Source organism: Poromitra crassiceps (genome assembly GCF_964638095.1).
Source record: "Poromitra crassiceps genome assembly, chromosome: 17".
Classification (NCBI taxonomy): Eukaryota; Metazoa; Chordata; class Actinopteri; order Beryciformes; family Melamphaidae; genus Poromitra; species Poromitra crassiceps.
In genome coordinates this window covers 3,714,701-3,741,526 of record NC_139635.1, presented here as the reverse complement: position 1 = coordinate 3,741,526, position 26,826 = coordinate 3,714,701, and the positions used below count along the sequence as shown (strand labels likewise).

The 26,826-nt window shown below is 44.2% G+C and overlaps 1 protein-coding gene across 1 annotated transcript; it reads left to right on the top strand.

Moving 5' to 3' along the window:
- Nucleotides 1–1,900: 1,900 nt before the first annotated feature.
- Nucleotides 1,901–23,062, top strand: LOC310792010 (zinc finger Y-chromosomal protein 1-like; the record flags this gene model as incomplete). Its single annotated transcript, XM_083653692.1, has 4 exons — nt 1,901–2,090; nt 12,122–12,622; nt 17,500–17,875; nt 21,973–23,062. The coding sequence occupies 4 exons, from the start codon at nt 1,901–1,903 to the stop codon at nt 23,060–23,062; spliced, it is 2,157 nt and encodes a 718-aa protein (XP_083509818.1).
- Between the last annotated feature and the right edge of the window lie 3,764 nt (nt 23,063–26,826).

The window sequence follows — 26,826 nt, the reverse complement described above, 5'->3', positions numbered from 1 at the left end:
GTGCAGGTCGCCTCGCCCCTCCTTCGCTACGGGGGCTCAAAAGTCGCTCATCCCGATCTCGACTCTTCTCGTCCCTGGCACCTCAATGGTGGAACGAGCTTCCACCTTCGGTCAGGACAGCTGAATCACTGCCGATCTTTCGGAAAAGACTAAAGACACACCTTTTCAGGCTCCATCTGGGCCCTTCTTGATCTAACTTCGTTCTCTCTCTTTCCTTATTAAAAAAAAAAAAAAAAAAAAATTGCTAACCTAAACTTGTACCACTAACCTAAACTTGTACCTCTGTTCCTTCAGAAGTTGTAGTTGTCATAGACTGTGCTCCATAGTTGATTGCTCTATTGCTGACAAAAAATGTGTTATTGTAAGTCGCTTTGGATAAAAGCATCTGCCAAATGACGTAATGTAATGTAATGTAATGTAATGTAATGGTAGAAACCATAGAAGTCACTGAAACCATTGTCCTGTAAAATGACTGGTAGAAACCATAGAAGAAGTCATTGAAACCGTTGTCCTGTAAAATGACTGGTAGAAACCATAGAAGAAGTCATTGAAACCGTTGTCCTGTAAAATGACTGGTAGAAACCATAGAGGAAGTCATTGAAACCGTTGTCCTGTAAAATGACTGGTAGAAACCATAGAAGAAGTCATTGAAACCGTTGTCCTGTAAAATGACTGGTAGAAACCATAGAGGAAGTCATTGAAACCGTTGTCCTGTAAAATGACTGGTAGAAACCATAGAAGAAGTCATTGAAACCGTTGTCCTGTAAAATGACTGGTAGAAACCATCGCCTGTACACAAATATGGACATAGCCTCCATGACCTCACCCATTGGTTTGTGGACTCCCGTATTGAAGCCTCGAGTTTGGCATTTTGACCGTCGCCATCTTGGACGAGTAGAGCCGCGGCGCCGCCTGCTATTGGTCCGTGATTGGACAGGCGACCTGTCAATCACTAGGAATAGGCGGGAGTACTCGGTTACTCCGGTACCCGTTTGTAACGTCAGTACTCGAGTAACGTTTCAGGCGGTATTAAACAAGCGTACACCCATGTCCAGTTCAGAGAACCAGGAAGAGGGGAGAAGGGAGCAGAAGTCAGTTTTGTGAATGTTAAGAGAAAGAAGAAACTTCACATACTTTCCTGTTTTCAACTCAATGTGAGTAATGTTACAAGTGGGGGGGGGGCATCCATTACTGCTTTAATACAGAGTACAGACAGAGGGTTTGTTGCCCTTTGCACCATTTCAGGTTATTCACTGGACTTGAACTGCTTCAATTTCAATAAAAATGGGTTCTAAAACCTTTGAATGGTAGTGGAGTATCAGTCTCGGTAGTGAGAAGTAAAATTACGAAACATGGTTACAGCAGCTTCTCAAATTCTAAGATTTGCTCCTTTTCTGTTTCATTTTATACCTGAATTGATTTTTGATTGTATCTTTTTATCTGTCCTTTATTGACGTTGTGCTACATGTTGTAAATGAAAGGTTCCATACAAATAAAGGGTATTAATTTATTATCATCATCTGAGCTTTTTGGCTCTGGCAATCTGAAGAATCATTTGGGGCTCGGTGAACTGTGATGGAGATTTGTCATTAGCTTTGACATTTTATAGACCGATCGATCAATAAAAAAAATCAAAATCTATAATACCGTAGAATGTCTGCCTGTCTGTCAGATGTTTCTGCAGTAATTCCCTTTTTTAGAATGTTTTTGACTGTGATTATGGTTATGACAGTGATGTGGCCAAGACCAGGCTGGTAGTTGTATCAAACATCTCATTCTGTTCTGTTATGTCAGGGAGAATATAGAAAATAATCCTCATATGTCCTGATCTGAATTGCGACAGAAAAACCTGACTGAAACTCAACTGATCCTCTCTCTGTGTGGCAGGGCCCGGTGAAAGATGGCATCTGGACTGCTGGCGCCCCCTGGACGTGAACTCTGCAGCTTCTTCCTGAGAGAGGAGGAGGAGAGGAGCAGAGAGGTGGGCTGTCAGTGGGAGAGCCCAGAGGAGAGAAGAGAGGTGGGCTGCCAGAGTGAGGCAGCAGAGAGGAGAGATGCTGCTGTCCAGGTGGACCTGCTCAACCAACCAGGTGATAGAGAGAGAGAGCTGCTGTCTCACACATCTGTCTCCACAGTTTCCTCAAAATAATCATCATAATATTTATAGAGCACTTTTCAAAATCCATTTTACAAAGGCAGCAAAATAAAACCGACAAGTCTTAAAATAATCAGGTTGTAAAATAAAACCGACAAAACATTTGGTCTATAAAACCCAAGGTAAACTTTTTTTCAAGAATCAGAATCAGAAAAACTTTAATGATCCCCGAGGGGAAATTGTGACATGCTACAGTTGCTCATACTCAGACATGAAAATATCAACATACCACCATATCTACATAAGCAGCAAACCTCTACATTCTCAGAGACATACGACTGTTCTGTACAGTGAGAATCAATAAAATAGCATCCATTATAAGTTACAAAGGTTAAGTACCGTACGTGTCAAATTGCAGTAATTGCACATAGTTTCATTGCACATCAGGTTTACATTCTCTAAGTTGGTTGGGTTTTGACGGGTGGGGTGAGTGAGCCACGTCTATCCGATTGGCTGACTCAGAGTGACGGGTGTTCTGAGTGAGGAGTTAATGAGTTTGATGGTCACAGGCAGGAATGACTTGCTGTGTCGCTCTGGGGTGCGTCTGGGTGGAATCAGTCTTGCACTGAACGTGCTCCTGTGTTCGACCAGCACGTCATGGAGTGGATGGGAGGCGTTGTCCATGATGGAACGTAGCCTGGACAACATTCTCCTCTCCGACACTGCTGTCAGAGAGCTCAGCTCCAGCCCCATGATGTCCCTTGCCTTGCGGATCAGTTTGTTGAGTCTATTTGCGTCCGCTGCCCTCAGCCTGCTGCCCCAGCACACTACAGCGTACAGGAAGGCACTGGCCACCACTGACTCATAAAACATCCTCAGCATAGTCCGGCAGATGTTGAAGGACCTCAGCCATCTCAGAAAGTAGAGACGGCTTTGCCCTTTCTTGTAGAGGGCCTCTGTGTTCTTAGCCCAGTCTAGTTTATTGTCTATGTATATATAACCTTTATTTAATCAGGTAAAATCACATTGAGATCAAGATCTCATTTTCAAGTGAGACCTGAGTACAAATGTATAATACAAACATCAATCAATAGAACATAATACCATAAAAACAGCAACCACACAAGAATAAAAATAAACATTGTAAAAAACAATAGCACATACATAGGTGAAGTTACAAACGAGTTAAGAACAGTAACAGCTAATATCAATCAAGGTTTTGATTAAATATCTAAAATGACCCATTGTTACCAGAGTATCCAATTTCAGAGTACACTGTAGTTCATTCCAAAAATATGGCACAACAAATCTAAAAGCAGTCTTTCCTAGGTCAGTGTTTATTCTTGGAATTTGTAGTGTTAACCAATCCTGTGAGCGAGTGTTACATGTATGTTTTCCATCTAATAAGGGATGTTAAATAAGGGGGCAATTTTTGGAGAAGCCCTTTATAAATAAATAAAAATGTACACTCCAAGGTACTTGTAGTCCTCCACGATGTCCACACTGACCCCATGGATGGAAACAGGGGTCACCGGTGACTTGGCCCTCCTCAGGTTCACCACCAGTTCCTTTGTCTTTGTCCACCACAGCCCGATACTCATCCTCATCACTATTGTTGATACATCCAACTAGAGCAGAGTCATCAGAGAACTTCTGAAGGTGGCAAGACTCTGTCTGGTATAGGTGAAGTCCGTGGTTTAGTTGGTGAAGAAGAAGGGAGAGAAGACTGTCCCCTGTGGTGCCCCAGTGTTGCTGACCACCCTGTCCGACACACAGTTTTGCAAGCGTACATACTGTGGTCTGCCACAGGTAGTCAACAATCCAGGATACAAGGAAGGCATTCACCCGCATCGCAGTCAGCTTCTCACCCAGTGGTGTTGAAGGCACTGGAGAAGTCAAAGAACATGACTCTCACAGTGCTAGCCGGTTTGTCCAGGTGGGCGTAGGTGCGGTTGGTCAGGTAAAAATAAAAGAGTTCAAAGGAATTTAAAATCAGGAAAGGCTCTCTGATAAAAGTATGTTTTAAGAAGGCCGTTAAAGATGTCACTGCATCAGCTGACTTGATTTCCTCAGGCAGAACGTGGGCAATTATTTTTCATGGGGGGCCACATGAGAAACCCAGATTGTTGCCGGGGGCCGAACAAATATTGTCATGCCGTAACCCAGGAACTTTGACAAAAAAGTGTCCTCGCCACCAGAGGGCCAGATTTTGCTGAGGGTTGGGGGCCGAACGGCCAAAAAATGTGGGGCATTTGAAGTCAGGTTTAGAGGAATAACTCATTTTAAATTAACAGTTGTGATGTCATTATTCAGTCTTAAACACCAATATTTGATCCTTTTCTCACTCACTCCTATGTCACCACTTGCTCTCCCTGCATTGCTTGAAATTAACTTTTTTGACCACCTGCCAATATGGCTGCTAGAAGTTACCAGCCAATTAGAATTTTCACTAGCCAAAATGTTTTTCTAGAAATAAACCAGAATATGAGTGGGTTAATTTAAGCATAAGTATCAGTAAGTGGCCCGGGATTGTCAAAGTCTGTGTTGAGGCTCACATGAACAAAAATGCACTCTTGAAGCTAAATAAATCCAAAACCTTTGAAAAGTTAACCAAGTTAATTATTTTCATTTTTACTTCAATGTAGAACAGTCATTTCTTACACATGAGATTACTGGCCAGAGAGTATTGGCCAGAATGACATGAACATTTGGACACTTATTCAGCGGGTATCTTGTATGTTGCGTTCAGGTGCACTGTAATTTTTTATTTATTTTTTAATCTATAAAGTAACCGGTAGGCCAGAGGCCAGTAGGCGGAGAAATCACCGGCCACCGGGGCTTGGGGAACTCCCTGCCTGACATTTCACAACGCTATAAATGAGCGATTTGGGTAGATGAAATTACTGTTTCTGCTGCCGTCGGTGCGATCGCTGCAGTTGACTCCAAATAAACTTCCATGCTGTATTATAATCCAGTACAGCACTTGCCCATGTAGTATACTAGGCTAACGCTATATATATATATATATATATATATATATATATATATATATATATATATATATATATATAAAACGAGGAAGATTCTGTGCACATCCAAACAGGCTGGAGGTGCTGGTCAAGAAAGCTGGAGTACTTGATGAGAGAGAAGGAATGTATCCCATATACTTCAGAGCATTTTCAGGGAGGGACCGCACACTCCAGGACTTGACTTTTATAGAAAAAATGTATTATTAAAAAGACAACGCGTTTCGCTTGCGCTTCTTCAGGTCTTACTGAGTGACTGTTCCAGTCAAACTAATATAGTGTGTGGCAGGAAGACACACCCACCAACACACCGGTTGTCAATTACCATCAGATCATACAGGGAACACAGCAATCAGCAATAGCCTACATAAATATGTTTACATCATAGAAAACAATAAACAATACATAAATATGTTTACATCATAGTAAACGATCATTACGCAGTAAGGTCAAGGGTTTCATCAATTGTGATTAGAGATGCAGCGGTATGATTTTTTGACGGTATGATAACCTTGGAGAAAATTACCATGGTTTCACGGTATCACGGTATCGCGGACCTTTATGTATTCTTGTCAAATATGGCACAGAAAAAACATACCATTTTTTACCATGAACAAAATGATAGTTGAATGGGGACCATGATGACAAAAATATCTTTGGCAATGAAGTATTACACAGCATCATTTAATTATTTGGCATGTTTGGATTGTTGCTGTTGATGTGGATACCCCTCCGCTGGTGCCAGTACTACTGCTAGCCTAAAAAAAGAAAAAATACATGTTAATGTAACCTACATCTGTAATGACAGTTAACTGTTGCGAATGTGTGTGTGCTTGGATATATAACAGTACTATTCTTACTTATCATAAATGACGATTTATTTAATCTAATTTTATGTAAAACTAAAACACATAATATCAAATAGATGCTTATCTTTTGTAAAAATCGGATGGACACTGACTGCACTGGACACAAATGATTGTTTCACGTTGATGGCGCACACCCCCACTCACACACACACCCCTCTCCCTCTGTCTCACACATTAGCCTCTGCCCCTGAGATGATGTTGGAGTGCTGAGCACTTGTCTTTTCCCCCTCTCTCTCACACACACACTGTGCCTCAATTCACTGGCAGGTTGGAGGAGTCAGTTTCTACATTATTGAACGTTACTTCTCTTGAGTGCAATATGTTTTTGATAACGAGGCGCTGGCCAGCCTGGCCTACACAAGACGTGATCACTCAGTCAAGAAGTAACGTTACGTTAACGTTAGTCAGCTGATGCTAATTAGCCATGTTAACGATAGCCTATGATGAGTCATGAGCTACTCCTCAAACCTGCCGGTGGAAATGGTTTAGCGTTATGTCCGATGTGATGTATGATGAAGCAAGACAACGTTAAGTACCTTGAATTTTGCAAATGAGGACGGCTGGTGTTGATGGGCTATCATGTTTGAGGTAGGCTATTGCCTCCTAGTGCAGCCACTCTTCGCCTGCATGTCTTGCATGTTGGCTGTCCTTCCTCCTGTAAGCCCTGGCCATCCGTTTTTCTGATAACCAAAATAGTCCCACACTACCGATTTTGTCCTTTTTTGACTGGGGAAAAAGTTCGGGGGGTTCTTCACCTCTCTGGCAGCCATTGTCACGCGGCACGCCACTCACAACAATGATGACTCCTTGATGATGATGACGCAGCTGCGGTCTGCCAGCTACTGATTGCTCTACACACACATGCAGCAGGGGGGAGGGGCCGCGTAACTGCACTCTGTCTCTGCAAGGGACCTGGGCACTTTCTCTCAGGGAAACAGCTGATACCGTGGAGAAGGTATGACGGCAAAATTTAGTGGTTTTGATACCGTGGCTTTTTCAAACCGCCGTATACCTTCAAACCGGAAACCGCTGCATCCCTAATTGTGATACAACCCATGTGATATACTGTTTAACTGTGGTATGATGTATGTTGGACAGACGAAGCGTAGTCTTAAATTACGCATCGCCGAACACAAAGCCGCTATTAGAAACGGCAATATGTTATACGCCATCGCCAGACACTATAGTGAGAGGGGGCATGGTGCGGCATCTACTCTCAGATTCATGGGGATTGAAAAGGTTTCCCTGCCGACTAGAGGTGGCGATATTCACAAACTACTGCTACAGAGAGAGTCTTATTGGATTTTTACACTGAATACTGTTGAACCTTATGGTCTAAATGAGAGTCTGGTACTCAATTCCTTTTTGGACTAAACATGTAGGCTAATTTATTCATGTCATTGGATTTATGGCCGTATGTTATTCCTCTCTACATGTATGCTGCGTAATGATCGTTTACTATGATGTAAACATATTTATGTATTGTTTATTGTTTTCTATGATGTAAACATATTTATGTAGGCTATTGCTGATTGCTGTGTTCCCTGTATGATCTGATGGTAATTGACAACCGGTGTGCTGGTGGGTGTGTCTTCCTGTCACACACTATATTAGTTTGACTGGAACAGTCACTCAGTAAGACCTAAAGAAGCGCAAGCGAAACGCGTTGTCTTTTTAACTCATTGAGTGCCAGCCACTTTTGGAGAACGGACGCTCCCAGTGCCAGAGTTTCAGAGCGTTTTCAGTGATTTCTCGAGGCCCACAGAATATTGTGTGATATTACTATGTAAACACCGAACACGCAAAAAGAACAAGGAGACTCTATTGTATCATCAGCAAAAAAAAGTTTATTGATACCATTTTCCGTTCTTTAGTTATGAGCCGGAGAAGATAGGTCAAAAACAGCAAAAATATGCATTTCTATCAGGAAGCTGAGATATTCACCCTTTTGTGAAATGCAGCATTTCAAGCACATTCACTGACTCTAGCTAATATTTTCTGATGATGTGACCTGGTTTAGTTCTGTGGTGCATGCGTGCCCCACCCCCCTCTCCCCCCCTCTCCCCGAGTCAGCTGCAAACTCCTCCCCACACGCACCCAGTCAGGACCCTCTCTCCGTTTTTGCGCCGCGCGGCTCCTGGGCAGCTCACAGCCGCAACAAGGAAATCCCAAGCGGGCCTGCCGCTAAAGGTTTGGCCCCCTCGGCGTCGGGTGCTGCCTTTCTGGTGGGTAATGTGTGGAGAAACTGCAGACAGACAGACAGGCAGAGGAGCTCAGTTGTGTGCGCGGATTGATTGCTGTTGGCAGCATGAGCGCGGTTTCTCTTTGATCACGGCTATTTCAGGCTGTATTCCTGACATTTCTGTCATCTGGAGAGCACTGTCGCCACCTAATGGCTCGGTAAAATAGGTTATAGACATTCAACATGTCGCAAAATTTTACAGGACATAGATCTGGCTTCGATGGACCCCCCCCGTCAAAAAACGCAATTGACGACAATCGTCGTCTTTGGCACTCTACGTCAGTATTTGAATTGACGACAGCTGTCGTCATTGGCACTCAATGAGTTAATAATAATTTTTTTCTATAATAGTCAAGTCCTGGAGTGTGCTCCCTGAAAATGCTCTGAAGTATATGGGATACATTCCTTCTCTCTCATCATATATATATATATATATATATAGTTTTTTATTATTATTATTATTTATCCTGGTTGCTGCTCCACCCTCTGCCGATCTGGGGAGAGCCGAAACTGGCTCCATGCTTCCTTCGAGACATGGGCAGTTAGCCAGCCGCTTCTTTTCACCTGACAGGGGAAGCTTCACCGGTAGGACATAGCACGTGGGAGGATCACGCTATTCCAACGAGTTCCCCTCCTTCCGAACAGGCGCCCCTAACGACTAGAGGAGGCACCACTTCAGCGACCAGGATATTGCATGTTTTGGTGTGGGGTATATGAAGGAAACCCCCGGGAGGCACGGGGAGAACATGCAAACTCCACACAGAAAGGCCCTTTTGACGACCTCACCCGGGCGGTGGGCACTCGAGGGCATGCGGAGGGGCACGCACTCCTTCAGCGCTCACAGCGTCCCAGGTGGGAATCGAACCCAGGATCTTCTAGCTGTGAGGCGACAGTGCTTACCACTGCATCACCATGCCCCCTTTATTTGCTTATTTCACTGGTCTGAGTGTGTGTGTCACACGCTTTTGCGATCACACTGCACGCCTATTCCACACTGAACCTGAGCCGAGTTACAAGCGCCTCTCCTCTCTCCCAAGTGTTTTTTTTGTCACGTGTGGTCCCGAATTATCATGGGTAGGTAAAATAAATCTGATATATTTAATGTGCTATTGATGCTGGATATGTATTACCAGGTCTCCTTCTTGGGTCACTGTTGTCATAGAGAACTGGATGCTGTTGTACTAAGTGGATTAACTTTTCATTGTCCATCTTGATTCTTCGGTCAGGGTGAAGATTTGTTTGACAGGGAGAAAGCCCCACGTGATAGCCACCCATCAATCACTCTCTCTCTCTCTCTCTGCTCAACACTGTTGTAGTAACACCATTTTATTTTGAAATTCAGTTGACTTCATGGCTTGACAGAAGAAGTCTGCCTTCACGCGCCTAGTCGGCTTGAAAATAGAACCCACGCTTAAACGATAAAATCGGCGCAGCTCAGGCAAGGCGTGGTGATGTATGTGATGTCATAAATCCCACTGATCACATCAGTGATGTCAGTCATAAATCTGACATCATCAGTGATGCCTTGGGGGGCAGCTGGCACTGCGAGACTTGTAACTGTTCTGATTTTTTATTTTTCATTTTATTCTCCGTTAAAACTGTATGTACAGCAGAAACTGTAATGCTCAGCATAGCCAGACTGGGCAGATAGATTGGAAATGTGACTCACTACTCAGAAACAAAAAATTACCCATATCGGCCAGAGGGTGGCGCTATAACATACCATTTTGCGTTATGGTATATCTTCTGAACCGTGAGTCCGATACTCAAAATTTCACTTCTCAGGGATTCTTTGGATCAATACGCATCTACCCATATAGGCCCCACCCCGCCCCTAGATTTTCCGCAATTTTAAATTTGATCAAAAACCTACTTTTGCTATCTCCTCCTAGACCAGTGCTGACCAATTTGGGGCCCGCACTCTGTTTTGCCCCTTCCCCCCCCCCCGATTTTTAATCCAGAATTCGGGCAAGTTATCAGATATCTGCACTGATTGCAAAGGGTGGACGAGCTTTTTCATGTGGTGACTTTGTGAAACAGTGTCTGAATGTGGCTGCGGATACTGTGTTCACTCCTGAGACTGCATCCCTGCAAATTGTCATGGCAAATTGTTTACAAAAGATGGACAATAAAGCTGATTTTCAAAGTACCTTTAGGATTTTTCAAGTTGTGAATTAAGTCAAATTTCTCTCTTGATTACAAAGGTGGAAAATACAACTGTTTTTAACTGGGTGTTTACTGATTAAATGTGTAAGCTCCCCACAAATGCAGATGTTTTTTTAAATTTATATAACCAATTGCAAATTATTTCAATTACCAAACAGATAAAAAGTAGATTATTATATTGAAATGTTCTTTTAGATTTAGAATGTTAATTTTCTATAAAACACAATACATTTTAATGTAATTTCACAATGTTTCTCATCTCAACTGTTTTATCCATGAAAACTCTGTGCTGCAGTTTCTCTTCAGTCTGAGAAACTGGCCAGTGGGAATGTTGTTAAGTTCTACGTCGGACAGACCAAACGGGCATTAAAAGCCCGTATTGCTGAACACAAGGCTGCAATCCGCAACCACAACATGGATTACGCAATAGCGAGACATTATGCTCAGGCCCAGCATGGCTCTGCTGCCACACTGAAATTCTGGGGTATTGAACATGTGTCTCCCTCACAGAGAGGAGGCGACACTGTCAACAAACTGTTAAGAAGAGAAGCATTTTGGATTCACAGCCTAAATACTGTTGAACCAAATGGTCTAAACGAGGAACTAAGCCTCTCTTGTTATTTATAACCTGTACCTTTCCATTGGGAGAAAACTGTTATTTGTGCCTATGTATTTCCATTTCTATTCTATTTCTATTCTATGGCTTATATTATATTGTTATTTGGTGGCTGGCCATTATAATCTACTTCACTGTGCTGTTTGAGTGCTATTGGCTCACTGGGTTTGGGCACCTCCCATCCCTAGCAGCCAATGACGGACTGCGATGTGTATTGGGGAGGCTTTTTAAAACAAGTTGTTTTGCTTGTCACCCTGTTTGACTCTGATGAAGACTCAGCAGGCGTCGAAACGTTAGTAATTGAATAAAGCAATTTTCCAGTGAATCGTGTGCTCCAGGATCCTCTTTGGTTTGTCCATTGAACTTTTGTCGTGATACTGTCCTGTCCTGAGAGCACCGACCTCCTTTTGTGGAGGGGCTGACGCGCAAGAGACTCCTTTTGTGTTTATTTTTGGTCCTCGGCCCTCCACCCAGATTGAGTTTTGGCCCTTCATGGGAAAGAATTTGGGCACCCCTGTCCTAGACAGTTTGGCCAAGCCACACGAAAAACTTTCTGGGTCATCTATGGACTACCGCGACCTAAAGTTATCAATAGGATTTTGGATATGTGAAACTGTTTTGAAATGATAAATGTCTAAACTTATAGAGACCCCCCCCCCATCAAGAATTTCTGTTGACCAGGATTTTCTTTGGTTGACTACAGTTCCGCCCCTTTCCATCCAATGCAACCGTCTGTCTCTCTCTGTCACTCTCTGCAATTTCACTAGATATGGGCACTGTGCAATTTTGACAATTAGTATTTTAGTATTTTAGTAACCGTGCAATTGTATCTTAGTATTTTGGTAACTTTTAAATCTACCTTTTAATCTTTTAATTAGCTCTTCTTAATATTTTTAATCAAAAACCTGCCTGTCATGTTACCGTCTTGTACTGTCTGCATTGTCCTGTATTGTCATGTTTGTTGGTTTGTGCTATGTCCTCTCTCATTTTGTCTTGGGCCTGCGAGCTGCTATACTGGATACCTGAATTTCCTCACGGATTAATAAAGTACTTACCTACCTACCTCTCTCTCTCTCTGTCTGTCTTTCTCTCTGTCTGTCCCTCCAGGTTTGTTGCTGCAGTGTTTCACCGTCAGAGCGGACGGACAGGAGGGAGGTGCTCTGCTTCAGCACTGCACCACCCACAGGACTGACGGCACGTCCCGACCCGCCGCCAAACGCACCCGGGCCGTGCTCCGCTCCTCCACCAGACGCACCCCGACCACACTACGCTCCTCCACCAGACGCACCCCGACCGCACTACGCTCCTCCACCAGACGCACCCCATCCACGCTCCGCTCCTCCACCAAATGCACCCGACCTCGCCCCCGCCCTGCACGGTCGGGTTCCTGGGAGAGTGGGACGGGCGAATCCAGCGCACCCCCTGGTGCCTCTCCGCCCCCGCCTGTGTCCCACACTCCGCTCCGCACCGCCCGCCTGCCGCACATCCCCCTCCACAGGCTCTCCTCCGTCTGTCCTCCATACCTCCCGCTCGGCCGCTCATCCCCCACTCCAGAGGAGGAAGAGGGGGAGGAGGGGAGCGATCCAACCTGGACTCCACCAGATGGAGGTGAGTGTAGATGATGATCAGGCCCGGCCATTGCTTTGTCTTAGAATGGATGCATTTGCTAGCCTGATATCAGACAACTCGTTACATTTATTTCCATCTTGTAGTCTGACATTGCCCGCTGTGTAAAGAGTCACTTCACCCCACCTAAATCTGTGGTTAAGCCTGACACCTAGTGGTTAAAAGTAGGGTACTGAACTGACCTTCTGCTATTGGCTGGTCTTTGTGCCCTGTGATGCACCCTCTAGAGCAGGGGTGGCCAAACTATGCCCGCAGGCCAACTTCGGCCCGCTGCCCATTTGGCCCGCCATGAATTTAGCAAAAAAAAAAAAATGCTAAAAAACGTTTTTCCGTTTTAAAGTTTAAAACGAAAACGAAAAAACGAAAACGGGAAAAAGGAAAAACAAAAAAATTAAGAAAAACACGGAAAAACAAAAACAAAAAAACGGATTTTCCCCATTTCGTTTTTTCTATTTAAAACCATTGGAAATGGGTTATACTTGAGTACCCTGACCTGGTCTATTTATTTAAAAAAAAAAAATAATACTGAATGAATGTTTAATACTAATGTTATGTTAAATTATCTCTGTCTTAACCTGTTGGCACAGGAAAATAAAATTTGAAAACATACAGAAATACCCATTGTAATAGGTGAGCACATCAATAAACTATGTGTCATGTATTTATTTAGGTAGAAATTAATTGCCATTTTTGATGGCACAAGGGTTTTCTCATCCAAAAAAAATTTGCAGCGAAAACTGCTGCGCTTAATATTGTTTGGCCCGCAACTCCTTATATTGGGGGGGGGGGGGTGCAGTAAAGATTTTGTGTGTGAACTCAGAACATTTTTTTCAGGGTGCGTTTTTATTTAGAATGAGATTTTTCCCTGTCTTGGTTATGCTTTGTGTTGCTGCTTCGTTTTGGTTTCCCTCTGTATTTCTTCACATAAAAAACAAAACATGTTGATTGGTGGTTCAAAAGACTGAAACCTATGTTGATTGGTGGAGTAGAAGATATCCATGGGCAAACGTAAGCCTTGACATTTAAATTTTAAACCAATCGGGACAAGGGGTGAGACTAAGCATCTACAACTAGTGCAGTTTGGCTCAGAAGAAGAAAACATGGATGAAAGGCTGTGGCTGAGGAGGTAGAGTGAGTCATCCACCAAATGCTTTGGAATAAAAGAAGTTTGATCCCAGACTCCTCAAATCGCTCCTTGATGGTTGCACTTCCCACCAGCACCCTCCGGGGTAGCTTGCCACCATTGGCGTATGAATGTGTGTGTGAATGTGGGCATATTTGTAAGGCATTTTGGATAAAAGCGCTATAGAAATAAAGTCTATTTACCATTTAAATCATTGACTGCATTTACATTGACTTGAGTACCCCGGTTATGAGGTTATCCTGGTTTTATTTGGAATACTGTGTTTACATGGAACACAGAGAAATCTGCTTATTCATATCCCTGTATACATGATAAATACCAGTATCCCGGTTACCGTAAATTCCGGACTATAAGGCGCACCGGTGTATAAGCCGCACCTTCAAAGTTGACTATTTTTTTCTTATATAAGCCGCACCGGACTATAAGCCGCGGGTGTTTTGATGTTTAATTACCATATGTAAGGTTTCGTGCACAGAGGGGATTGTCGGGAAAGAGATGGCTGTTTGGGGAAGCTCCCATTTATTAACATTTCAACAAAACAAGTTGCATATTTGCATAACGTATTCAAGTGTTACCATTTAGTGCAATAGTAGCTACAGAACATGTACTGTGCTGTGTAAATTTAGGGGTCCTTGGCATGAAAAAGGTTGAAAACCACTGATCTACATTATAGCCTACAGTAGTACCATAACAAAAAACAAAGCCTACAGCGCTTGACGAGGCAATATCAATGGCTAAATTAAATGTGTTTTTTTTAAAGTGCAAAATAAAGTGCCTGTAACACGACAGTAAGCGCGTAAGCCTAAAGTTGCAGTAACACGGCTGCTTAAAATATACGGTAATCAGCCTACCAGAAAAGTCATTAATCCTCGTCTTCATCTTTTAGGCTAAGGTGCAGTACACGGCTGTAACCAGAAAAGTCAAGTCATTAATCCTCATCTTCGTCTTCTTCCTGCGTACTAAAACCACCAAAGTCCTCATCTTCAGTGTCGGAAACGAACAGGCCTCAGGGTGGCTTCGTCAGCCACTCTCCTCTCTCCTTCGTTGTCGCTCTCAAAACCAACGAACTCCTCTTCGTCACTGTCGGAATCGAACAGCCTCTGAAGGCCCTCAGCTGTGGCGGCGTCCTCCTCTTCATCACGCAGCAGTCCAGCCTTTCGGAACCCGTTGGTGATCGTGGATGTTTTGACACTCCTCCACGCTGTCAGGATCCACTGGCAAACTTGAGCCTTCAGTCGGATCTGAACGGCACCTCGGCCGTCTGCTCTCTGTGTCAACACCCTGATGCCAAGGTTACGTGCTGCTGCTCGATTTCCTTCTTTCCTTCTTCTTCTCGCCGCCATCGTCGTAACACAGCCAGTTCTCCATCTTTTGAAGCATGATGTTAGATTACAACGAGCTAGTTGTGTGGCTTAGCCTTCCAAAATGTTGCCATTAGTTTTTTAGAATGTAATACATAGAATTGGGAATGTTACATTCAATTTCATTCAGACTGTCTTTCAGGCTCAATCGCTGCCTTTTTCCCCCCGGAGCGAGGGAGGAGGGAGGGTGTTTTACTGTAGTGGCTGAGAGAGAGTAGTGGCACAGTGCTCCAATCAGGTCGCGAGGCACATTTTTTGCAACATCATCCAATCAGGGTCTCGCTCTCGTAATGTCTGGTAATGTCTGTCTTGCTCTCGTTCTGCCTCATACCAACATCCATAGATTTTGGAGGTTCCCGAGTGGCCGTTTGCTGAAAAAATCCATAGATAAGCCGCACCGTTATATAAGCCGCAGGGGCCAAAAAAGGCCAAAAAACGGGGAAAAAAGCCGCGGCTTATAGTCCGGAATTTACGGTACTTAAAAGAGCACTGCAGGAATGAGTCCGGAAGTAGCATGTTGGATCTTCAGGGCAAAAGTGAATGGGGTTTTAGAATGGGGATTACACTTAAATGCATAAAATAAAATAAGGTCTGTGGTTAACAAACATTTATGGGGGTGGTAATTTGTGTTCAGTAGGATAATCTTCACAAACGTGAATAACTTTTATGACTTTTGAAAAGTAAATGTGTTTTTACGCGATTTTCAGAAACCGTTTCAAAAGTTGGGTCCAACATGTCCGGGACATCCGCCTTCAGACTACAAAAATGTACTCTATACCTGCAGTACTCTATACCTGCAGTACTCTATACTGCAGTACACTATACTGCAGTACTCTATACCTGCAGTACTCTATACTGCATGCTATTTGTGATGTTGCAGCTCGCTCATATTGAGTGTGTGACATCATTCACCTTTTTTGGGATTCTCTCTTCACGGTGGGCTGTCTTCGTTTGCGCGCTGCTGCTGCTTCTTTCTTTCATCTTAAGCTGCGTTCACACCGACCTATTAAAGTTTTTCGCTGGCATCGAGTTTACATACAAAGTCAATGCAAACGAGCGATTGAGCGTATATTCGCCCGGGAGAAAAATCGCTGGGCGTCCGAGCGACAGAGACAGAGCGATAGGGAGAAAATACGCTCGTCGCTCGAGATGAAATATCCCAACTCGAGCGGAAATACGCTGGCATCAGTCGCTCGCTGTTCAACGCTGATTGGCTGCCGTGTGAGAGTGAGTCAAGGATCACACTGGCTTGGAACAAACCGCTGGTTTATTGTGTGGCACTCGCGTTAGGAGCACGCTGATAGGCTTAGCTTGTAAACAACGACGGTGGCTCGTAGTGGACAAACATCATGACATTGCGTAACGTTATAGCCCCCACATGTCAATTCGTGTGCCTGTTGATGAGCGATTTAAACAGAGCGACAGAGCTAAAATAAAAGCTAAAATAAATATCTGAACCTGAACACAGCTTTAGTCACACCATCTTCGTCCTGTAGTCTGTATTGAATAGGTCAGCATGGCGATGCTTTCTCGCATCTAAACTTTACTGCCAAATATATTTAATTCTTTCATCAATAAGACTCCATTTCCTCGAATGAGACCCTTTCATTGCCGTCTGGCTATTGTATTTTTCTGTTGCGCAGGTAGTCAGCGGCAGTCAGAAAACAGGATAAGATGTTAAGAAGACATGCTACAGTGTCGTGGTTTCTTTCGGAATACTCCAGCTAGCAGGTTTCTCAAAACCGGGAAAAGGGCTTATCATAAAATGAGAAATCGTGACTGTTTCCATCCACTACTGTTCTGCCAATATTAGGAGTTTGTGAAGTGGAGATGCAACCAATTGATGTGAAAAAACACCAGTCAACCCCTCAAAAGAGGGAAGTTAACCCTGTGTTCTCTGAATAAATGTGAGGTAAAGAGAAAACATCCAGGAGGAAAACATTGAAAGCTCGGTGAGCACATTGCTGACTGCCACACCAACATGCATGCGTGCCGTTGTTGTGCAAGCGCTATGAAAAATATTAACATTTATTGATTATACAGAGGTACATAAAATGGATTACCAGCGCCACTCTTCAATCCGGCATATCAGTTAGTTTAAGTGAGTAAAACGTCAATTCTCAACGTGAGTCGCCTGTTATCCCGCAGTCTTCCTCCGTTTAAAACTGCATGGTTTTTGAATGGAGTTTGGTTGAACGAGGGTTTGGTAACCGAGAGACAACAGAAGATTCGGTTAATCCGTTTCCACTTAGTGCACATAGTGGCATTTACATTTTATCAATACACCAAGTTTTCCACCTCCCCCAAGCGTAAAAACTGGAAACCCACCTACAGACTCTCTTCTCTCCCTCCAGATCCCGACTCTCTCCAGTCTCATTCTGTCCATCCTGACGTCGCCCATAGCGCCGCAGCCAGAGCGCCCCCAACTCCCGCTCCGCCCGAGTGTCCGGGCGCTCCCTGTGAACCGCAGCCCGAGACCACCGAGAGCTCCGTCTGTGACGTCTGTGGGAAGGTCATGAAGTGCAGATCGAGCCTGGCCCGCCACTCCTTCACCCACACGGGGCAGAAACCGTACAACTGTCCCCTCTGCTCCCTACGCTTCAACCGCCGCGACAACCTGCAGCACCACCTGGACCGACTCCACCCGCACGGCGTGGACCGGCTCGAGAGGCGGCGCACCCACGACCGCGCCTGGCTGTGCCACGTGTGTGGAAAGACCTTCAGCTGCAGGTCCACGCTTTTTTTCTCATTAACTGTTTCTTTCTTAAACATAACCCCCCCCCCCCCCCCAACTCATCATATGAGTATAAAACGGATAAAAAATGCAAACAAGAAAGTAAAGTGCAGGTAGAGAGACGAGAAACCCTGAAAGGGCTTATTCAGGGTCTCTATCTCAGAAAGCCAAATAACAATAATCCGTACAAAGCAGACAATACAACAGAAACAAGAAGGAAAGAAGAACAACAAAATAGACAAAGAACAGAAAATGAACAGTAAAAAAGAAAAGAAAAAAATAACAATCAAAAAGTAGAAACAAAAATCAATCATTTGCCTTGGTTACCGTCTAACTAACACTTTATTTGAAGGGGTTAGGGTTAGACTGACACAACCATGACATGACACCTGTGTGTTTATGACTGCAAGCTGTTGTTGCGTTCTGGCCTTTGATTCTGCATTTATGCACACCGTTTGTAATAACAATTCACGTGCAGACTGAAGCCGCAAATGTCAGCACCGCAACTCTGAGCAGTGTCAAGTGAGCCAGAATAAAACAGAAACTTCTGGTTAGAACCTTCACAATAATGGCAATTAAATAAAATAATAGATCCACGTTGTTTTTGTGTGTGATCATAAATACACAGAACACACAGACAAGACAATAGAGAGCCAATGTCACTTCCTGCTTTCTCCCTGTACCAGCGCTGAAAAAAATCTGAATGGCAGTGAACAGAGAATAACGTTACTTTTTTGATCCCGTTTGAATTGTGCCACGGGGTGCCAACGTACATTTTGTCAATTTAAAACATAACTTTGCATGTAAAGGAAGTTGTAGTTTGTCGTCAAACTGAAACGTAGGGGTTAGTTTCGTATAAAAACTACATAGCTCGTGGAAGCTCGTGGTGACGTCACTTAGGCAATAGTGTATGTAGTCTTTCTGATTTATAACTTATGGTGCAACAGTTTGTTGTGTAGTCAATCCTCTCTAGCTCTGTAAATATGGCACTTTAAGTTCTAATAATTTTTGTCTCGCCATGTAGATTCCCACTACGAGGTCAGTTTATCAAAATGACGCCTGTACGGAAATCTGAATTTCGTCATCGGAGATTGCTCCTAGCAGCCAGACTCCGGGGTGATCTGGGCAACAAACCATCATACATGGGGAAATTATTATCCAAATAATAATAATAATAATATTCTGTTAAAGCAGCTACGAGCAACTTTTTCGATTGTTATTAAACAGTATAAATTTAATATCAATGCATCACATCTTACCTCTCTAATAGTCGACGAGACCAACGCAGAGTAGTCTCGCTTGAACCCCGAGTGAATCGGCCAGTGTTAGTCTGTCTGTAGCCAGGGCAGATCAGGAAGTGCAATGAAACGGTTTGCAGCAGCCACTTCGGCCATAACCACAAAATAACTTCCAAAAAACCTGTTAGAATATAACGAGAGATGTTCCCGAGAGTATGCGTGGCGTTCACAATGTTTATGTTATGTTGCTAGGCAGCGAGAACGGCGTAGGCAGGCAGCTGCGTTTCACTTCCGGGTTTCACTTCCGCGTTTCACTTCCGGGTTACCCGGTCCGGTCTCTCTAGAGCAGTGGTAGCCAACACGGCGCCCGCGGGCGACCAGGTGCCCGCAGGGTGGCGCTGTGGCGCCCGCAGGCCACGTTCAGAAAGATTTTTTTTTTTTACACAAACAAGACAAAACAGACAAACAGGCTCAGACACAGGGGAAAGAAAGGAAAAACAAAAAAACAAAACAAAAAAATATAATCAGAAAAATTATTTTGTATTTGTTTTTCTCCTCCCTTCCCACAATAACACACAAATGTAGAAAATAATTGGTTTAACAATGCATACGTTTTAAAAACGTTTATTGTCTGTGTATAATTTATTGTCTGTGTATAATTAATTATTGATTAACTATTTTGATCCACCTGGGCTGGGGTCAAAGTTTAGTTTTACGTTACGTCACTACGTCATTCACTCTGCAACAGTGCGATTGCCAGCTGAAGAAAAAACATTACCAATTTCAAGAGCAGTGGGAGGAAGAGTTCTTCTTCACAACAGTGAAAGAAAAGAGTGTATGTCTCGATTAAACGTATAATACTCATTATTTAAAGGTAAATCGAGCAAATTTTAACAGGTAGCCCCCCACATGACTCTCTACCCTTCAGGTAGCCCTCGACCTCAAAAAGGTTGGTGACCCCTGCTCTAGAGAGCCCCCTGTTGACGCGAGTTTAGACAGACATAGACTTAATAATCACCTAAGGGAGCAATCTCAGATACACACGGCTTTGGTCTCAGCTACTATTATAGGTAAGATGTGATGCATCAATATTGTAATTATACTGTTTAATAACAATCGAAAAAGTTGCTCGTAGCTGCTTTAATGTGTACTCTTATTTTGATGTCCGGAAAGGGAAGTGAGTGTGGTTCACTCTTGCTCTGTGTATCTCTCTCGCCCCTGACCAAGTAAATGAATGGCAGCAGCTCCCAACTCGAAGCGGTCTCTGTGTCTTTCATTCATAACAACAATATATAAAGAAGTCAAAACGCTCGGTTACATTATAATTTAATTCATTTTGGAACAAATGTTGGTTTAACAGATGAAATCTAACTGAAGCTTTGGCTACGTGTCAACTTGCATTCACTAACTGGGCAGCCCAGTTTTGCTGTCTGTCAGTCGGGTCGTTTTTCTAACTAACGTTATCCAGCTGCCTGTCTCTTCTGTATATCCTTATACAACAGCTATGAGGAGAGGAGCTTGGGAACATCCCCATCGTCAAAGCACTTCCCAGAGATATCCATATAAATACTCTCCTCGTGCTTTACCCCAAATAAAACCTCCAGTGTCTATTTGCGACAGGCTAACTCTTAGCTATTAGCTAATGGCTGGTATTGTGTAGGCCTCATTTTATACCCCGGAGTTGTCAATCAATATCCTTTATTTAACCATAAAAAGCGTTTACTTTGTAAAAGTCCATATAATTTTGAATTCGTATTTTTATTAGGTTCTCAGGCTTACTAGGATCTATATTATGTCTGGTATTGCATGTGGGTCCAATGGGATAGGAAATGTTAACAAATAGACCCTTCTCACGGGGGCCATTTTGTGTCGAAAAGGCAGAATAAACACAGGTGCAAGCAAAACACTAATGAGGGTTTCCAAATTTCAATCATGGAAGTTGGAAACCCTCATTAGTGTTTTGCTTGCACCTGTGTTTCCCCTGCCTTTTCGACACAAAATGGCCCCCGTGAGAAGGGTCCATTGATGGTGGCCATTTTGAGAAATGTCTGCCACGGCCACCAGGGGGCAAATTTGCGATGCCCCAATATCCAGTTTTGTTCAGAATATATCTTAACATATCTGCAAATTTGGTGCTTTTATCACAAAATTAACGATTAGTCTCATATATTGAGCTATGCCGCCCCACTATATATATATATATATATATATATGCAATTTAAGAATATCAGTGAAATACTGTAATTTATAGATGTATTATGCTAGAACATTTATCTTTTTTTACGGATACTTATGCTTAAATTAAGCTCGTGGCACTGGTTTATTTCAAGAAAAAAAGGCTAGTGGATTGGCTGGTAACTTTAAAATCTAGGAGCCATATTGATAAAAAAAAGTTAATTTCAAGCAAGCCCTATATTATGGCTCCTAGATTTTAAAGTTACCAGCCAATCCACTAGCCTTTTTTATATATATATATATAGATATATATATATATATATATATATATATATATATATATATATATACAGTATACAGTACATGTAAAGGTTGTGTGTTTATATATATATATAAACACACACACACAACCTTTTTTCAAGGATTTTTCTCACATTTTCCTTGTGCAATTCCCCCTGCTGCCCCAGTTGTTGCTCCACCCCCTCTGCTGATGTGGGAAGAGTTGTAGACTTGCTTCCCACCCGGCCAATTGTGTCTGTAGGAGTGTCTCACCAAGCCGGAGGTACGACTGCTGGGAGGTGAACCCGGGTCTCTGTGGTGGTACCGCTACACTACCCAGACGCCCCAGTGATGCATGATCTTAAATTGAACCAGTTCTTACAAATCCTATCTCCCTGCAGGTCCAGACTTAAAACGCACGAAGTCATCCACACAGGAGTGAAGCCCCACCCCTGTGATCTCTGCCCCAAGGCCTACATGAGGACCAATGACCTGGAGCGCCACAGGCAGATCATCCACATGGAGGGAGCTGAGGGGCTGCCTGAGCCCAGCTCTCTGCTGTGTGATCTGTGTGGGAGAGAGTTTAGATGCAGGTCTCAGCTTGTCACTCACTTCCAAACGCACACCGGAGAACGGCCGCACCTCTGCGACCTCTGCGGCCGCAAGTTTGCCCGTCCGTACCAGCTCAAACGCCACCGGCTCCTGGTGCATGTCCCCGGGGCAAAGGGTGGAAACACGCCCCAGGAGGACAAGCCCTTCGTATGCACCGTGTGCGGGAAACGGCTGAAGTCTGACGTTCTCCTGGCGGCCCATTCCCGCTCGCACACCGGAGACCAGCCTCACCGCTGCGGCATGTGTCCGCGCGGCTTCCAGCGCGCCGCGCGCCTCAAGCAGCACCAGATACTCGTGCACTTCAAGCTGAAAAGAGAGGAGGCGCCGCAGACGGTCTTCCACAGGAAGGACCAGGCCACGCCGAAAGTGTTTGTGTGCAAGGATTGCGGCCAGGCATTTAAGTTCAAGTCTCTGCTGGACAGTCACGCGTTGACCCACACAGGCGCTAGGCCTCACGCGTGCCAGTTCTGCGAGCGCCGCTTCAGGCGCCTCAGCCACCTGAAGAGGCACAGAGAGGTGGTGCACGCCAACGGAGCCAAGATGGCCGAGAGCTTCGTCTGCCAGGTCTGCGGACAAGACAAGAAGTGCAAGTCGAACCTGGAGAGACACTCCATCATCCACACGGGGGAGAAGCCGCACGCCTGCCAGCTCTGCCCCGCCACCTTTAACCGCCGCGGGAACCTGCAGCAGCACCTGAAACGCGTGCACGCCGTGGGGGCGGAGCCCGCCGAAGAGACCCCGCCCAGTCTGTTCGACGAAGAGGAGGACGGACCGATGTGTGTGTCCGCTCTGTCCCACAGACAGGAAGACAGCCTGGGGTCTCTGGACTCTGAACCCGCCGCTGGGTTTGACCCCGTGGCGTCCACTGAAGTACACTAAGACACGTGTCAAACTCAACGCCCGATGTGGCTCGGCACCTCATTTTATGTGGCCCGCGAGAGCAAAGAATACAATTATATGCACACCCGCTGCAAAAAATAGCTATTTACTTTTGAAGCACTAATCCTATCAATATGATCTAAAAACTCATATAAAGCAGAATTTCTCAGCTTTCGAGTGTTGCCTCATGTGACTCATGGATACCTGCCAACATTGGGCTGTGAAAAAGGACATTTTCTGGGGTAGCTATCGGTGAATGGCATACCCTCAAGGTCTCCCCGCCCCATAACCCCAAATTAATAGAATAAATACAAGGAGGTAAAGTAGGCTAAATTACTTTTAATTAGTCTTAAATTCATCTCACAGTAAAATAAATACTAATAAAATAAAATGAACATACAAAATATACAAAAGATGTGACCAAAAGTCAACATCTAAAATTTACATCACAAAAAATATGAGTGAGACAGGAGGCAAATGTCAAAGCTTGCAACGGTTGACTGATGTGGCTAGCGGTTAGAAACTGGAAGGTCTTGCACCAAATGGACTGAAATTTGGGCACGTATGTCTTCTTGGGTTCCATGCATTTCCAGTGGCAAAGCGAGTGGAGCCCATTGACTATACATGCGGTCCTCACCTGAGAGCTTGCGCTGGTTTGGTACCAGGTACCAGGTACCACAACACATCCTACAGTCTAGACATATTACAGAAACTGTGAAACACCAATTTGAGTGGTTGTCTCACTATGAAATCAGGAGATTAGTCGGGGTGGCTATGGCTCAGGAGGTAGAGTTAGTGCGGTTCCTTGTGTAATTTCGTTCAATTATGAAATGATTGTGAATATGATTATGAAAACTATATTTTTGAAACCCTTAGAGCATAACACGTCAGAAAATATATGATTCCATTTTCTCAGATGTCAGATTTTTTAAATTGCGACCTTCAAACACTAGTTTCTCAATATGTCGCCTTCTAGATAACCTAGAATCAAGATTCCAGTGGCCAAACCTACATTTTTAGGGGTGAGGAATTCAATGGAGCTATTTACAGATGGTCAATGACATATGTATGGGTGGCTACTGGCTATCTGTAATTTTAATATAGCTACATAGCTGAATTTATATCGCGGTATGATTATCTGGGACATAATCGTACTGATGGAACTATTTTGGTAATCTGTATATTTGTCTTCTAAAACAGGAAGGAGGGAGGGAAAGAAATCTACTGAACACTGTACATGTACACTGAGTTCTTGCACGAATACCTGCAAATATGTACTACAATACTTATAGTACCTGCATTACCATCACCTACAAGCATAATCAGAATCAGAATAACTTTATTGATCCCCGGGGGGAAATTATGTCATGCTACCATCACTACCATTCCCACATGTACACCCTGCATGGAAACATCCTGAACACCACCACTACGACATGTAGGCCTACAGTACATGTACATCCATCATCCATGATCAACCGCTTATCCGCAGTCGGGTCATGGAGGTAGCAGTTCCAGCAGGGGACCCCAAACTTCCCTTTCCCCGGCCACATTAACCAGCTCTGACTAGGAGATCCCAAAAGGCATTCTCAGGCCAGTGTGGAGATGTAATCACTCCACCTGGTCCTCGGTCTGCCCCGTGGCCTCCTCCCAGCTGGACGTGCCTGCTAAACTTCCATGGGGAGGCGACCAGGAGACGAGGAGCAGCAGCTCTACTCTGAGTCCGGGCTTCTCACCTTGTCCCTATTCACCTTATTCCTGGACGCACGTTTCCCATGATTCTCAGCGGCTGCCGGTTGTCGACTTCCTGTTTACATTTTTTTCACTAGCAAGGAGGTGCGCGCCGCTGTCAAAGCCGAGAAGAGCCTGGTGGCGCGAGGTTACTGTCAAAGAGTGGGAATAAGTAGTATAACTGAAATGGCTAAACATAGTAACGTTGTGTGGTTGCATAGACCAGACCTGCACATCCAAAGCGTCAAGCGCCCCTTTTTGGGGGATAGAAAGAATGAATAGCGTTGTTGTGATGGTATTTTTGCCGTGTTTTTAGCTAGCATAGACAAAATACCAATTCATAAATTTCGGGTTCAAGTGTTTTTTTGGTTTGATAAACATGTCTACTAATTATTTTGCGACCTTGCCTGAACCTGAACGGTCGAGATATATGAATAAATTAAGGTTGACTGGTCTGTCGTCCTGTCCGTTCAGCTTGAGTCAAAGAGGATTTCCGCATTCCCCCAAAAAGGGGCGCGGTGCAGTTCTGGTCTACAGCGGCAATATTTTACAAAAACGAGGTGAATGTCCAACACGTTCTCACTCCGAGCACGTAGCATATTGATGCTTTGTCCCGTCCCTTATGCGCCACTTGTTACTAACATGGTACCCTTGAGCGACCCATGAAATGACTTGGGCTCTCCGACTAAACTCAATGCAAACCCATAGAAGTCATCTTTGACGCTTATGGCAACTGCTCCCCCATTAGCCTAACTGCTCCCCCATTAGTCAACTGCTCCCCCATTAGCGTCTGGGGGGAGGTTAGGTTTAGGCGTGGGGGGTGGGAGAGGTTAGGTTTAGGGTCTGGGGGAGGTTAGGTTTAGGCATGGGGGTGGGAGAGGTTAGGTTTAGGCATGGGGGGTGGGAGAGGTTAGGGTTAGGGTCTGGGAGAGGTTAGCTCCTCCAGACCCTAATGGGGGAGCAGTTGACTAATGGGGGAGCAGTTAGGCTAATGGGGGAGCAGTTGCCATAAGCGTCAAAGATTACTTCCATGGGTTTGCATTGAGTTTAGTCGGAAAGCCCAAGTCGTTTCATGTGTCGCTCAAGGGTACCATGTTAGTAACAAGCGACACACAAGGGACGGGACAAAGCGTCAATATGCTACGCGCTCGGAGTGAGAACGGGTTGGAATGTCTTGTGACCGTGCCTCATCTGTCGAAGCTTACAGAGTGGGTAGATAACATGAAGCTATGGCCAGAGCTTAGCTACATAGATATTGTTAATTATTTCATCTTTTCTGAAGGTGTTTATGGCGAAGATCTACGGAACTACAAAAGTACAGAGGCTTACAATGACCTCCATAGCAATAAAATAGGCAAAGTATAGAAAACACAGCGAGTTTATTTTTTTGAAAGCAGAAGTAGAGCCCAGTCAGACCGTCCACAAAGGTAAACATACTGCTTGGGTGATGCTGAACGAAAGTGGAGTTGTCCAGACAGTCGGCTGCTCATGCATTGCAGGGTTAGAGAGGTCCTGTAGCCACACAGCAGCTATCTTATGGAAGGTAGGAATACGTCTATCTCCTGTTTACTGTGACACATTAAAAATAATAAACTATATTCTCAATGACACTGTCAGTTGTTGAATATTATTTTATGTATGTTGTTTAGGTTCATGTTGTGACACATTGCAGATTATGCTAAATGTAGTGTTATGTTAGCATTGTAGGTGCAGAATGCAGCAGTCAGTGGAAAGCGCAGGTGGAATGCAGGGATGCTGAAGAACCTTGAGCCTAAACGACTGAGCCAGATCAACTTCAAACACCATAAGGTAGAGGATGAATATGACCACAACAGCTGTAGGGCTGTAAGCACTCAGTCACTACCAAACACACCGCATCATCTGTCGCACAAAGACTTTAGAGAGAGTGTAGGCAAAGCTGCCAGCAAACCACTCTTTCTCTTGAAAAATACCATGCTGGAGAAATGTTACAATGCCACTCCAACAGAACAACCTTGCAGGAAAACCAGCACAGTTGATGAAAAATTGTTTCA